General features: G+C 37.0%; 1 protein-coding gene across 10 annotated transcripts in view; it reads left to right on the top strand.

The window, feature by feature from the left end:
* The window catches only part of VPS13B (vacuolar protein sorting 13 homolog B), a 478,347-nt gene that overhangs the window by 102,228 nt on the left and 359,780 nt on the right, over positions 1–16,339 (top strand). For all 10 annotated transcript variants that reach the window (XM_083824116.1, XM_083824118.1, XM_083824115.1 and 7 more), the window contains one exon: positions 6,062–6,246. In XM_083824116.1, coding sequence (XP_083680242.1) covers positions 6,062–6,246 — 185 coding nt within the window. The remainder of the gene's footprint in view (positions 1–6,061; positions 6,247–16,339) is intronic.

Here is a 16,339-nt window from a genome sequence, read left to right as displayed (position 1 = left end):
GTATTCTCCCTTGCAATAAATTGTATGATTAGCAGTATTTCGTACAAATAAGAGAAAGAAGATAGCTGCAGCTGTCTCACCTGCATAAGAGATGATTTAAGAGGTCATGCATCCTTCAGGGATATCTATAGAAGAGCAGAAGAGGTTTCGAAGGCATGAGTCTTGGAAATGTTTCTGGAATTAAGTGTTCCAAAGTAGGTTTAATTATTTTGTGGAATTAAGACTTGGTTCTCTAGCATAAATAACTGTTACTGCCTTAAGAGTAAAACCTGTGGCAGTGTATGTGGCTGTGTGATATGACTGTTCTTTATTGTGAGGAGCAGTGACATAAGTTGTGCATAAAAAAACTAAATAAATTCAAAATTGTAGTGGTTAAATTCCTTTCCCTTTCTTCTTCTACCTGCAGGCTGCCTTCAAAGTTTTGATATTTGTTTGTCTTACTCAATAGCAGCTACTTAAATGATGTTAAGTGAAAGGATCAAAATGGTCATTTTTTTTTAAACTTGATATAAAGGATCAGATTAAGTAGGAATACGTATTTGGTGTATGTGTGTAGGTGAAACCTTTGTTCCTGTCAAGTATAAAGCCAACATACATATTCTGTTTGCATAGGAGGAAAGGTGTACAAATGCTGAGTGAAGTTATTTAGGCATTTAAATTGCATTCAGGTTCTTCTAAGACACAGTTGCTGGGTTCTAGTAGCAGGTTACTGGTTTTGTTATTTTGGAAAAAATGAACTAATAGTTTTTTACTGTACAGGATATGAGTAATAACAAAAATTAAATTTTTGGAAACATTTTGCAGGTTCCAGCTTTGCAGTTAGGGACTCTATATAAACCTCTGGAGCCAGCTGTTCACCACTATATTCTTTCAATCATTCTGAGGTGTTGATTTTAAAAGAATGAGTTGCTGTTCCTGAAGTCTACAAACTGAAAATATTTCATAGCAGGCCTGTGAACTTAACATGGATTGGTTATATTGGTGCCTGTGCGTGGTGTATAATAAGGACCAATTCGTGTTTTCATTCAAAAATCGCGAAGAAAACTATTTTCTTTAATGGTACGCCAGATTTATCCAAATATTTCAGCAAGTCTGTATTACAGTTTGTCAGCAAACTGGGTACAACCAAAGTGTATTTAGAAATCATTTAATTAGGACAGATTCATTTTCACTCCATGCCACTACACAGCAAGACTTGCTTGTTCATATTTCCTTAAATTTATTCTGGAATTTGTCCAAGTTGAGCTTTAATGAGTAGTCTATCCCGCTAGTTACATTAGGATTTATTTTCCCCTAGAGAAGAGTGTTTGAATTGGTAGTTTTTTAACCTGTTCAGTTAAATGAACATATGTTCAGAACTGCATCTTAACTCTTGAGTGTAAAGATTCAAGAAATAATTATTTGTATTGTTACAGTTTTACAGTGCAGTTGAAGTAGTGGTTTTCGAATCCAACTTTCGTAACTGTTTTAATGTGGTGATGAGTTTTGATATGAAGTCACATTCAGTTGCTTAATGCAAATTTAATGATACAGTACTGAAACATAGATCTGACTTGGTTTATTGAAAAATATAAATAATTGTATTTTCATTTATTGCTTGAATATATCTCTTGGGTCATAAAATATGGTTAAATATAGCTCAGTACCTTATTAATGAGAGATTTTCTGTATTAACAGGTGCAGTTTGGTAGCAAGCTTGTATTTTAAGTTCTTTTAAACGCATTATTTGTGTTTCAAAACTATCATAATAAATCCTGAATTATAAATGCACTTTCATCACTAGCCAGGCCTAGTTAAAATTTCCTTAAGCAACATTTGCTGCACACATGGTACAATACCTTCCCCCTCCCCACACCTTTATGGACTTGATTTTTTTTTTCTGTAAAAAAGGATTTATTTTCTTCAACTTCCTATCCTATAAAGTCATCTGAAAAAGAACAGTCCAGTGTATTCCTATGGGATTGTTAAAATACAATAAGCTTAGAATTTGCATATTATTTCAAAGAAAATATTTCATACGCTGATATTACCCATGAGGGGATATTTTATGTGAAACTTCTAAGTTTCACATAGTTCAGTACAGTAGCTGTAATATGTATTAAATGAATAGCCAAACTTTTAAAGCAAAATCTTTTCCACTGCTGCATTGTGTGCTACTGTTGTGACAGGTCTTCACAGAACTCTCTATAGTGCATGAGTTTGTTAAAAATGTGTTATTTTAGATGGAATAATAGTGTAGTTGTGTTTGTCCTGAATATTGTTGAAAAAGTTTTTCTTTCTTTTTTTTCCTTCATTCTAAATTTTACATTAGGGAACCTGTCTTTTTGTAATCTTTTTCTGAGATACTTAATTTTAATCCTATATGGTGATGAGAAATGAGAAGAAAAAGTAGAAAATATCACTTATTAGTGACATAAAGGAAAAAAGAAGTTACAGTGCACTTCTGCAATGAGCTAAGTAGCAGAAAATCACAGTAAATGGCTTGATAAAAGCAATGTTAGGAAACGTTCAGATTGATGTCACCACGCATTACATTTCTTTTGATATATCTCCAAAATCTTTGCTAACAGCCATATCTCATTTTCAGGATTTCTACATAAGAATACTATGTAAGAGTAGGATTACACCGGAGTAAATGACTTTATTGGTTTAACCTCGAGTTTTAAAATCACTTTTTATTTACTGGGTATGTAGCATTTTGTTCTGCAGGGAAGGATTTTCCAAAGTACACAGTCACCTTATGTACTCCTTTCTGCATGCACTCCATTACTTGTGCACACCTTTTCCGCTTAAATTGAAAAGCTGACAGCACAATTGTCATTAGCTTCAAATGAGTCACACCTCAGAGGCAATTCTGCTGCTGTTTTTTTTTTCTTCCCCTTCCTCTCCATGTTTTTGAGACCGGCTATCCTTATTCCAAGCTTTATACGGCTGAATAACCTTGGTCTAACAAATAGAGATTACTTTTACAGAAGGCTACAAAATGCAGTTTTTTTGTCTTCTGTCTGTAGTTACATCCATTATCTGACACTCTTTCATGGGTGTCTTCTGTCATAAGAATCAGCTTTTCATTTATTCCTTTAATTTTAGCATGGCACAATAGAATTAGCTGTTGCAGATGGGCTTCATCTATCAAACTTTGATCTGTGCTGTAGACATACACAGCTGAGATAATTATCATTTTCTTCCCACTCCCTTCAAAGGGAGATCTAGTGACCAGTAGAGAGCAGTTCATATAATCCTCAGGTCTAGAATAATTAGATCTGTATTGCCTGTAAATGCTTTCTTGTGTTTTCTTTCCTTTTACCTTAAGTCTAGACAGCCATCTTAGATGGATGTGTATTTATACTGTAGGTGTGTCAAGTTTGAGATTAATTCCTCTTGTTTGAGATAAAAAGATTTTCAGTTGGCTGTTTGCTGGTGTTCAAAAGGAATCGAGGGAGGAGATCTGCCTGTGACTTAAGGTGAATGCTTGTTTGTGCAAGTCCAGATTTAGAGTGATGACATTACCTGTGACTCTGTCACTGTGTCAACAGGGTAGTTGATACAAGCCTTCTGATGTTCAGAACGGTTGTTTCCAAGCCATTTTTCATTCGTCATGCAGTTATCTCTAGCTTATGGGCCAGAAGTGTTAGCAAGGAAGATACTCTGCTATTCTGCTTCTTCATCTAGATGATGATGGTGATGAGTCGGAGAAGTGGTGGTGTGTTTTTTCCTTCACAGCTTTCTTGGAGAAGGGTTACTCTCCTGATCAGAGGCAGAATGTGCAAGGAAATCTCTTTATTGCCCAAACTTTTTGGCACTTCATTCTGCTAGAGATTTTAGAGCTTGAACATCAAGAACCACATTTCCCCTAGTCTGCCTCTGTATTCACGGAGCTTCATAGAGTCTCCACTTATTAGTATGATCTCACTTATCTGTGTTAGGCCACATGGTTGGAATAATTTCCCATGGAGCCAGGTAGCAGATGCAACGTATTGTGACTTTTGTGACAGTTCCAGGGAAGGCTTTGATTCTGCTGATATAAAAAAAAAACTTCCAAGCATCCAAGGTCTGCAAGGGAATGTCTTTACATTTTCAGCTCCTCCCTTGATGATTTTGGTAAAAGTTTTCTTCCTTTTTTTCGTGAGCTAAAGGCTTGTGTGAGTAATTTCAGCAGCTTTAAGATTATGATTCTTAATGGACCATTAACCTGCTATTGTTAATTTTCATGTGGCATTAGGCTTGTAACTAAAATCTTGTAACAGAGGAGATTCTCCAGAATTCAGTCTCCCTATTCTCCCTGCCACCCATCAATTTCTTGTGAACTATAGTATTTTATGTGAATGCCCTTGGCTTGCAAGTTAACATCTGGGTGATTTATATGTGTGGTCCTTTTAAATACTTAAAATACGTATTCATGTGATGCATTGAGAACATCTTGAAGGGTTAAAAAGAATCGGATGGCAAATGCGAATTCATAAGAAATATTAAAGCTAATTGGAAAAAATATAAAGAGAGAACGGTCACGACATCATTATTCTCCTAGCAGATATTTCCAGCTTCCAACATTTAGTGTCTAAATGACTTTATTGAAGGTGGAGATATACACAGAATTACAGGATGGCTGAGGCTGGCAAGGCCCTCTGGAGCCACCCGGTGCCACCCGTGCCCGAGCAGGGACACCCAGAGCAGGGTGCCCAGCACCACGTCCAGGCGGCTTCTGAAGGGCTCCAAGGAGGAGACCCCACAGCCTCTGGGCAGCCTGTGCCAGGGCTCCGTCACCCGCACAGCACAGAAGTGCTCCTGGTGCTCAGGGGGAGCCTCCTGGGGGCCAGTTTGTGCCCAGGGCCTCCTGTCCTGGCACTGGGCACCACTGAGCACAGCCTGGCTCCGTCCTCCCTGCTCCCTCCCCTCAGGGATTTACAGGCAGTGATGAGATCCCCCTGGGCCTCCTCTTCTCCAGGCTGAGCTGTCCCAGCTCTCTCAGCCTTTCCTCATATAAGAGATGCTCCAGTACCTTAAATTAAATCTAATACACTATGAAGGGTTCTAAAAAGTACACCCAGAATATTTAAAGGGACTGTCCTATAATGCAGCTATATAGACAAGCTAATCTGTGTGCAAGGGATTATATTGTGGGGACACTGGAGAAAATTATGCTGAAACACAGAGTACATCTCAGTGATGGAGCAGGAGGTGATTAGGCCAAAGATAATAATGTTGTAAATATGCTGCAGGAAAAGGCTCCAGAGTGGAAATGAAAAGCTGTTGTGGTTTCTGTTGAATGTAGCAAGTCAATCTATTGCTTAATTTTAGGTAATAGTATATTACTAGTATAATATATAGTATATATATTAGGAAGAGAAAGGAATTTAGTGACTTTTTGATAATTGTTGTAGAGCCCTCTTGTTGGTACTGGACTATATGCAGAAGAATTTATGTCCAAACAGAACGCCCTTTATCTTGCCCTGTCATCCCAATATCCCCAACTGTTCACCAGATTATAAAGCACTGAAAAATATTAGTACCTATTTGGAATCTCTTATTGAGCCAAATCTGTCAGCCAAATATGGAATATGAGGATAAGTACAGAACTCTTTTTTTTTTTTTTTTTGTGAGTTGTATTTAGTTGTGTGGATATTGCCTATTTGGGTTTTTGGATCACTAGATATATTTCATTTTGTTTACTGATTCACAGTAAGCTTTAAAATGTTTTCAGGAAAAAAAATTTAACATATTCTCTGATTTTAGTAGTTGCACAGTTTTATGTGTCGCTTTTATTTGGGTGACTTGCTTTTGTTTATATATGTTAAAACCAAGAGAAAATTAGTTAAAAATATCTGATACTCTTTCTTGTTTTACAGGAATGTGTAAAGTTAAAGAATGTAACAATTCCTATATCGGGTGAATTTCAATATAAGTAGAATCAGCTCTTATGAGAAGAAATTTTAACAGGCACACAGCTCTGTCCTTACAGGCTAAATGCTTGCAGTCTGCTATTCTATGACTCAGTTTTTGAATTATTATTCTTATGCACTAAAGTAATGATTTTTCTTTTTATCTCAATATTTTTAAACAGGAACAAGCGCGCTCACGTCCCACTAACAGAATGCATATTTGAGCTTCCGAATTTGACAGTTCAAGCAACTAGAGCTCAAACCCTTCTGCTCCAAACTATTTACCAGAGCTGGTGTCATCCTGTTGGAAGTGGCAGTTCTGTGGTGGTAAACGAAGCTTTACTGAATGAGGTTTTCCAGTATTCAGGTAAATTTGTGATGTTTTTGGTTAAGTATGTTAGATTAATACCCTTATTATGCTACAGTGTGCTGCTAGTGAATGCGCATACAACTATATCCTTTAAATCCAGGTTTTTACTTAGAGTAGTTAACAGACAAAATGTTTTTTGTGTGTATATGGGTATTTATAGCTTATGCTTAGAAACCAGGATGTAAGCTAAGCCACCAAGCTTCACTCCTTGGCACCAATTCTGGATGCATTTAATTTTCCCATATAGGATAATTTTTCCATACTTCGCTCATCTGAAACATCCACCCTTGCTACCTTATATGGTGTCATGTTGTAACTTAAGATCATTCAGAGGTGAAGCTGTTGGATGAAATAAAAAATACCGGATTATTAACGGCTTTATTAATCAGTGGCATACAGAGGTTGTTTGTTTTTTTTTAAAGTGCTGCATATGTTTCTCATCTAGTTTCATAAATAAATGTTTCTGTTGTGAAACTGCTGAAGATAGCAGGTCTCAGATGTGATGATGTACATAATGAAGCTGGCTACCTGTCATGCTTTAGCAAAACATCTAGGAATTTTAGGAAGAAATTAAGGATGAATTTAACCAGAATATTGATAAAATGCAGAGGTTGTCACCAACGTACATGATCTGAATGCTTTACTTTTCTGAATCTTGATGTTGATTAGCTAGCTCATAAATAAGTTAAGACTTCTTCAATTGACTACATCCAATATTTTTATGACTGTGGTCACTGTAGTATGGATGAGTACTTGCTCAGTGTATTGAATGCTGGCATATTCTTCTTCCTTCTTCTCACTTGTTTCCCCGAATGAATGTGTTTATTTTGCCTAAAGTTAGGAAACAAACCCAGTTTGCTTTTCTTGGTTTCCATGTTCAGTATACAAAGCTATTTCATTAGCATGGAGTATTAATTTAAATTATTTTCAGGATTTAATCCAAGATTTACTAGCACTATCAGTAAAGGATTTAAGAAAAGAACCAGGAAAATGCTAATAAAGGTTTTCGTCTTTTGAAACTGGGCAAGGCTCTTGTATTTAGATATTACTATCAGTATGATATTATGCATCTCTGTTGGGGGGGGGGCGGGAAAGGGTGTAAACCAGTGAAAGCAGTAAAAACATGCCAAGCCTCTCATTCTAGAGAAATCCTTATGAATTTGTCTGTCTGACCTTCCAGGACAGTGGCTCATTTAGAAGCTGCAGGTAGGCATTAATTGGCATTGAATTCAGTGTTGATTCGGGGCTGAATAGAATGGAGACTCTCAGAATTGTGAGGAAATTCCCAGATAAGAATTAGTTTCTCCAATATATGACAACAGTTGATGAATTCTGAACATTTTTCCTATTCCCTATTCGTATTGTAGTTACTGCCTTTGGCTGGGCGCTCAGTCCTTCTGTAGTATCCAGATACTCATCACGGTTCGTCTTCTCATTTTTATATACATACTAACTTCTGTAACCTTTTGTGATTTGGTATTTTCCCACTTTTCTGATCTGAAATTGAGGTTAAATAAGCTGTCAGATTTTTATTTCCCTGCATCCTCCTTTCTGAGGTGAGTTTTATGTTTGCTTAGTTTACTGTCATGTGAAATCCATCTCAAGGATTACTTAGGTCTCCTTTTGTGGTGGGGCTGCACCTGCAATGCAGCACCTAGCGTGGCACCTTCCAGTTCGAGCGGGGTTGTAAAGAAATTGGAGGGGGTCTAGTGGACAGCTGGTGTCAGGGACATAAAGCGTATTTCCATTGGAGGTAGTTGAGGGAACTAGGTCTGGTTAGCCTGCTGGAAAGGAGACAAAGGCACAATTTAACAGCAGCATGCAAATGTTTGAAGGACAATGTTTGAAGGACAGTTTCAAAGATAATGGAACCGCATTCTTTTTGGCAGTGCTGGATCATGTAACAAAGACCACAAATTATGACTTGCAAGATCTGAATAGCATTGAAAAGATTGCGCAGCAGGGTTAAGGAATCCCTACCTTTGCAAGTTTTCAAGGCTTAGCTAGACAAAGACATAGCATACCTAATCAGGTGTTAGTGATGGTCTCGTGTTGATGATTGCTTGGACTAGGTGACCTATAGAGGTCCCATCCAACTGACAACTTTGTCGTTGGCTGTATAACCACTAGTGGTTTCAAACATTTATTAGGCTTATTACCAAGATGATTAATACTTTCATACACACCAGTATGAAAACATTTAGAATTTTTGCAGCTCTTGCCTTTCAGGAAAAAAAAAAATTAAAGATCTGTTAAAGGGAAATGGATGATGCCAGATCCAGCAGTCCAAGTGAGGTTGCTGCTACCACCTCCATGTCCCCTGGCTTAACCAGTATTATCACCATATCATAGAATGATTAGGATTGGAAGGGACCTTAAAGATCACCTAATTCCTACCCTTTTTTATTTTAAAGCCATTCCCCCTTGTCCTCTCACTCCACTCCCTGACAAAGAGTCCCTCCTCAGCTTTACTGTAGGCCCCATTTAGGTACTGGAAGGCTGTAGTGAGGTCTCCCCAGAGCCCTGTCTTCTCCAGGCTTAAGAACCCCAACTCCCTCAATCTGTCTTTATAGGAGAGGTGTTCCAGCCCTTTGATCATCTTTGTGGCCCTCCTCTGGATTTATTCTAGTAGGGCCATGTCCTTGTTGTGTTTGGGGCCCCAGAGCAGAAGTTTCAAAAGGGAGCTCTGCACTGTGTATTCCCAGAAACATAGGGAGCAGAAGTTATACCTAGTGTCTGGGATTCAGTCCTAGGTTACTTCAGAAATATTTTCTACTCCAAAACTTCCTTCAAACTAGTTTAGGCCAAAGGTGATGTGGTGGTTCAGAACAAACTCTCAAGGTGTTTTTTGTACAAATTCTTACTATGAGTAGATTCAAGAAATACTAGGAGGAGAAACCATCTCGAAGATTAACACTCTTATCTCCCCCACCTTTCAATCTCCCTCTGTTCTCCAAAACCTTTTGTCTACCAGGAGAAATACATTTTCCTGAAGTATTTTGCAGTTGTTGGTTAGCAGACTTGCTGCCTCCATCAGATAGTCTGAGAGGTTTTTTTTCTCGTCCAAAGGAAAGGTGGCTGAAAAATAAGTTTTGAAATCTCAAAAGCAAATTGTGTTTTGGTTTCTTACAGAATTTAAGAATGAGGTGGCTGTGCTACTAAAAATTTGTATTGACCACACGTTGGTAACGTATGTTATGTTAAAACTACCAATAAAAAGATACAAGCTGTACTGTCATTGCCTGACTGAGCTCAGAATGTGTGGAGAACAGATAAATATGAGTATTTCAAGAACGGGATGTGGTTTTTACATTAAAAAATATTGTAATACCGCTCTTTGTTTAAATGTTGTGCCTTACTTACCTTGCAACTAATTCGGCAAAAAACAGATTTTTGATTACAAATGACTTGAAATCTGTAGGTATTGGTAACTATTTAATGGATTTTTGTCTTCAGCCCAGACATAGCTCTTTAGAGATGTATTTATTTTTTGTTTCCCTAAGTTATTTTGATAACCCTTGACGTATATAAGCACAATAGTGTATTGATATGTTAGTTAAATAGTATGTTAGTTCTTATGCTTGCACATGCTTGAGAAACATCCCGCTTTTGCATTTCAACTCCTGTACATGTACATGTGGAAAGAAACATGAAGCAGAAATAACATCATGCTTTCTACATTTTTACGAGTAGATGTATTGATGATCCTAATAACATTCTTTTACAATTGTTATTATTATTATTTCTAACAAAAACAATTATACAATATACTGAAATTTTGGAAAAATACTTTTACAATATCTTTTAGAAGTTGAGCATAAATAATCCTATGGAGTAATTTTATTGTGTATTTCCTCATTATTTCTTAGTAGGTACCTGAAGCACTCAGTTTCTAAGCATTTCAGCCTGCCAAGAAAACATATACACAGTCACACATGGCTTTAGTTTACTCTGGAAAACTGGAACTTGCTACCACTTTTTCCTTGTCCTGTTCAGGTAGTTCATTATTTTGTTGACAGTTCGGTTCCATTAATCTGGTATTTTTAGGAAAATTGCTTGCAGACCTTACATTTCTCTATTGAAGGTGATCAAATAGGCATTTGAATCCCTCATGTAAATGATGTCTTAAAGTTAAAATAAAATCTACTTTCCAGAAAGTAACTGTAAAACTATTTTATGCAAGATTTCATGTGGGATACCTTAATGGTTGAATAATAAATTTTACCTCATAAAAATGAAATTCAATAATACAGTAGCTTTCTCAGCGCAGTAGCATCTGGTTGAATCTCATGAGAGCCAATATTTTCCAACTCATTAGGATCATGTCGTTCTGTATGTCGTCAACATTGACTTAGCCAAGCTACCTTTACTTACATAACCACCAAACTATTAAATAGGTCTCTTGTGGAGTGAAGTCAAATATTCCTCTTATTTTGCTTTTGCCTTGGAAGAAGAGAAGAAAATGTACATACTGTAACATTTAAACATCTGGTCTAAACCACATCAGGGTAACACTGAGGAAAGTAACAGGATTCAGTATTCTTCCCAGGTGTACATATAAAAAAGGGTTGTGGAGCTGCTGCATAGTTCTTTTAACCACTTAGGAAAAAGACTGAAATAAGTGACTTGCTTTTCTAATACCCCTGGTTTTAAAACTACTTTTTTCCTCTTACCCCTCTCCCCTGCCACCAAACCCCAAAACACAAAACCCAGCAAAAGCCTAGAATTTCTATGTTTAGTGGTAATGTAAGTTGTTAAGCTCTAATTGCTTCCTTGCAACATATTGGCATTTAATCTGTGTTTGTTCCACACAATGTGGCCAGTTTTGGCATTCATTTTGAGGACTATGACTTAACCTTTCTGGTTAAAATCAAAGTGTAAGGGTACATTCTCTTAAGTAATTACTTGGGAGTGGCAGGACACAGCTGTACGAAATGTGCACAGTGTAAACAGTTTACTGTCTTGCATGGTGATTGTACCCACATGTGTCCTTATCCTTCACTCAGTCATCTACCTGCAGCATGTAAATAGAAGTAGTTTCGTACGCTGTACATTTCTGTGAAAGTGTGGTAGATTATCAGCTCTAATTTCAGATCTGCATAAGGTGTGGGTAACCAATCTAAGCGCAATTCTTTAATAGTTGAATGTGATGTAGTTTTCTGTAATCTTTTCTCTCATCTTATTACAGACATTTTCAGTGATATTCCTAAGTCTGAAGTGACTTACACTGAACGTGGAGTAGGTGGGACATTCTGTCACTTTTAGGTGTAATCAGTGGTGTTTAGCTTGTTAAGTATCTTTTTAATAAATTCCCTCCTTGAAGCAATGATTCTGTAGTGGCCTGAAATGAGGAACCAACGTATGAAGTAAACATGTAAACCTCTAATTATAATTACCTTTTGATCTTTTCTGCTGTGATTTATGTATACAAATAAGCTTTGAAATGGAAAAATCATGGTATTCTGATGAAAGAATGGTGATATGCTTAGTCAAGACATTCATAAAAGCTTAACTCAAATCTGTAATGTCATACTAAAAATCAGATGTATGTAAAAATCCATTAGAGACTTTTAAAGTGTCTATTTTGGTGAAAGTGAACATATAGCGTCAATAGCACAGCCAAGGAAAAAAAAATCAATAGATCGTGAAAGGAATACATACATATATGAAGTCTATACATATACATAAGCATATATAAGGTTCTTTTCAGAATTGCAGAAGAACTCTGTTCAGCATGTACGTTTGTTTAAATTAACAGCAAACTCTTGTTGGGTATGTTGGTGGGCTACCAAAAACAAGACACCTAAGCCTAGAGCTATAAATAGTGCCCTTCCTCTGGAGTCTGTAGTTTATTTGCACAAATAGCAATTGAAGCAGTAACGGAGGGCACCTGTTTTGTTTGCTCAGCTGTTAGCTTTATGTTATTTCATGTTCTATTAAGAAAGGTGTGTTTGGACAGCAGGGAGGTAGGCTGCCTTTTTGCCTTGTTCTAGCTGCCATGTGCTATGTCAGGTGAAAAACTACAGGGAGGGTGAGGTGGCTTCTGTTCTAAAAGCAATTGAAGGTGCTGAGGCTAAGATACTGGAATACAAAGCATTACAAGAAGGATGGGAACAATGTACCAGCTCCTGAATCTGCTGCATAGTAGGAAGTGGAAAATTCCTGAGAAGAGCTCGAAGCAGACACACAAAAGCTTCAGAGTTGACAGGAGGAAAGATTGTTTTTTAGGGGGGGAGGATCCAGAGAAGTTGGTGTCAAACTTAGTGTCAGCCAGAAAGCCACCAGTGACTGCTACTATAAGTATGAAGCACGAATGAGAATGCCATGGTGGTATTTTTTGCTGCCTGTGTTTTATGAAGAAGGTGCATGTAGAGGTTCTGTAACAGAAGAATTGCCCCTACTCGTGCTGCAAGTTGTAATGATGAACACTGCTTCTCTGAAGAGCAAAAGGAAACTTCTTTGTTCCTGGAAAAAAAGAAAAAGTAAAAAAAAATACAGTCATCGGAAAATTCAGATTAGAAGGGACCTCGGGAAGTTGTTTTCTAAGTGGACTGATGAAGAAATTATAGTAATGTACTTTTTAGTAACACAGTGATAGCATATTGGCTAATGTTTAGTTGAATCTTCAGATCTGGCTATATTGGCAGTAGTGCCAGTTACTTCAGTGAATGATCAGTGATTATTCGTAACCAGAAAATAAAAACCATTTCATCCTGCAGGTGAAGAAGTGTTGATAAAGGGTCACTTGGGATGGAGAGACAAATTTTTCTACAGAACTAGTATTTTGTAACAAATACCTAATTCTTTTCTTCAGTTGATATTAAACATGTCCATGGGACTATTGGAAAGTAACTTGGAGCAGCAATGACTAAAATCTCCCATTTTGTCTGTCAAATGTATTATTGTTGCTTTTCACCTTTTTAATGTTGAAGGAAAACCGTAACTGATGTCCTAAGCCACTGCTAAAATGCAGTGGTGGTGCTCCTAGTATCTTACTCATGTAGAAAAAATAAATGGGCTTTTCTTGTCTCTGTTTCTATTTATTACTGCCATTTCGACAATTATAGTGATGCTAAATGGGAGTTCTTTGTTGAAGTGGTACAAAATCCCAGTGTAATCTGAGAATGGAACATTTTGTTTATGGCTTGGTAGCAAACCTTGTTGTTTTTTTCTTTTCTTTCTGGAGGAAGGCAAAGTTGTTCAGTAAGCAAACCAAAAAATACAAGTGTTTACAGCTTTAGTGGATCTTCACATGCATATATCTGAAGTGCTGTCATTCCTTTCTATTGTTTCCTGTTCTAGTTCTCACACCGATTAGATTTAACCTGAGCTTCAGTGCTATCAATACACACAAACTCAAGTCACACTGTCATCTTGATTAGTAAGTCTTTTAGTGTACAATATTGAATACTCCCATCTCAAGCCATCACTCTGTGGTAATTTGACAGTTGTGGAAATTTCAGAAGTCGTTATCTCCCCTTTTCCCCTTTAATTAAAGAATCCTACTTTAAAGGATTTCAGGTCAGTTTATATAGTGAAATGTTCTGAGAAGGAAATGAAGGTGTGTACAGGTGATGCAACACAAAGAATTAATAATTTATGTCTACTAGTAGTCTCATCTTTTCTCTTTATGGTTTCATGTGATCTTCTTTCAGCTTAAACACTAAACGAAGCTGTTGTGGGCTGCTAAAACTGCCTGGTATGGGGTTTTGATCAAAAGTATCACTTCCGGGGCTTCAGTAGCCACTATTGAAAAAATTCCTATGTGGACATGGTTGAAAATGAGTGTGTATCTTCTGTGCTTTTGTCAGCTGCAGGAGCCAATGGTGTACACATTAAAGAGCACAAAAATATGTGACTAAATTAGGTATCTAAGCCTTTCTCGCTTCTCCAAATCACCGTAAATCCAGGAGAAAATGTTCCCGTTATGTTTTCCAATGTAGATTGTCACTTGCAGAAGTTACATTCTGGCTGAAGATCTTTTCTTGAAGAGTAAAAGCCAACGTCTTAAGGTTTATGAAGAAAAGTAATGAGAAAAATTGTAGTTTGGTCACTTCTTCTATTAGGCATTTCAGTCCAAGTGAAATGGTTTATTCAGGTTGTAATGTTGAGCAGGACAGTACTTTTGTTTGAGTAACAACACGTTGGTTTTTTGTTTCTTGTTTTGCTGTTATGGAATTAAATTTAATAGAAATGCTTTGTGATCCTCGTATAGCTTTACAAAAACTTAGAACAGCTTGTAATAGTATATATTCCTCCTTGTTATTCATAATGAGAAATTTTGTAGTGGGAAAGTATCATCTAATTGGAGTTTTGATTTTGTTGATGGAAAAATATGAGCAAGGATAATGAATGGAATAGATTATTACGGAAGGTGAATGAAAATAAAGTAAGTACAGAACTGAAAAAGTTCCTGTGAGGCTTGTAACAAAGATGTTTGCTGTAGAAGTAATCTTTTCTTTAGAAAAATAAAACCAAACAAACAATAATCCAAAATACATAGGTTTAAGAGTAGGCATCTTTATAAGCTGTTGAACTTATAAATATGGTAGAAGCATGCTTGCTGTTTGCAACCATGTAATACTGAAAGCTAAGCTAAAGCTGTGGGTTTATATAACGTGTATCTTGAGCAAATAAAAGTCGCACGCAGTTGAAATCATGTGACAGATTCCAAATATTGGACTTAAAACTTGCTGTAACAGTGCCTACAATGTTAATAATTTCTAAAATATTAATATGCTCTAGAATTACTTTTATTTAATGCACTGTAGCGAATTAACATTGAAAATGACTCTTAATGTTATGTGGCTTCCATGTTTGTGGGGGCATTTTTTCTCTTGTGGCAGACAAAGATACCAGTAGCACTCATCTCACCATATTAAGATACCACCCTATGACATGCTGCAATACCAACTGCTCGTCTGAAGCCTCAGATGATCTATTATTATATTAAATCAGGTTCTTTTAAAAAGGACAGTGGTCTTAAATGAAAAGAGGATAGGTTTAGACTAGACATTCTGAGGAAGTTCTTCACTCAGAGGGCGGTGAGGCCCTGGCACAGGCTGCCCAGAGAAGCTGTGGATGCCCCATCCCTGGAGGTGCTCAAGGCCAGGCTGGATGGGGCTTTGGGCAACCTGGGCTGGTGGGAGGTGTCCCTGCCCATGGCAGGGGGGTGGGACTAGATGATCTTTAAGGTCCCTTCCAACCCGAGCCATTCTATGAAAAAAATAGTAAGGCAGATAAAGTTAGGGAAACATTAGATTCTCAGAAAATTATCGTAAGCAAGAAAATCTTAAATTTAACATTTTGTAGTTTTGATTTTGTATTTGGAGGAGAATTACTGAAGAATAAAGAAAGGGAGGTGTTCTATTACATTGTTATTTAACAGCATCAAGTGAATGTCCCTTCTTTTTTGTGAAATGAAAATCTGAAGGGAAGCATGATAGCATCATTGAATATGGCACAGCAGATGTAACTGCTTTGATCACACTTTGAAGTGTTCTACTATTGTTGGAAAATATTCCTTGCTTTACAGCGTTGCTATGCTTCGTTAACAAAGATACATATGACAGTGTACGTGATATTATAATTAAAAGCATGGATTCGGAGGAAGTATGAGAGTTCTATGTATGAGCACAGCTCCTGAGTTTTTGGAGCTTTGTCTTATGCAAAATAAGAGCCCCTACATCTGCTTACCATCCTCCAAAACATACTTTGGAACCAAGGCTGAAGTTGACTCAAAGAAGGTAATCAGAGCCGTTTCCAGAAACACCTTTGTTTTAGTTGGAGATCATCTAAATAAGTATGGTCCCCAGCCTGGCCATAGTTCTTCTGTTGAGATTGCTTCATAAGGCTGGTATGGATACAGATCAAACAAATGTGTGGTTTTTTTTTTTCATATTTTTTTCGAACGTCATCTTTTGGCTTTGTTTTCTTTGTTTTGGAGGTAATATGATAAATAAATCCAGATATTACACCTTCTTGTACTTCTTTCTCCTGTCTTTACACCCTCACTTTGTTGCTGCATCTCATTTTTGATGTTTTCCTTCTTTTATTGTTCTTATGCCTGATCCCAGGAATATTCTACCCT

This window comes from Anser anser, assembly GCF_964211835.1.
Source record: "Anser anser genome assembly, chromosome: 2".
Classification (NCBI taxonomy): Eukaryota; Metazoa; Chordata; class Aves; order Anseriformes; family Anatidae; genus Anser; species Anser anser.
The sequence above is the reverse complement of the archived record's forward strand: the minus strand, read 5'-3'. Positions and strand labels throughout refer to the sequence as shown.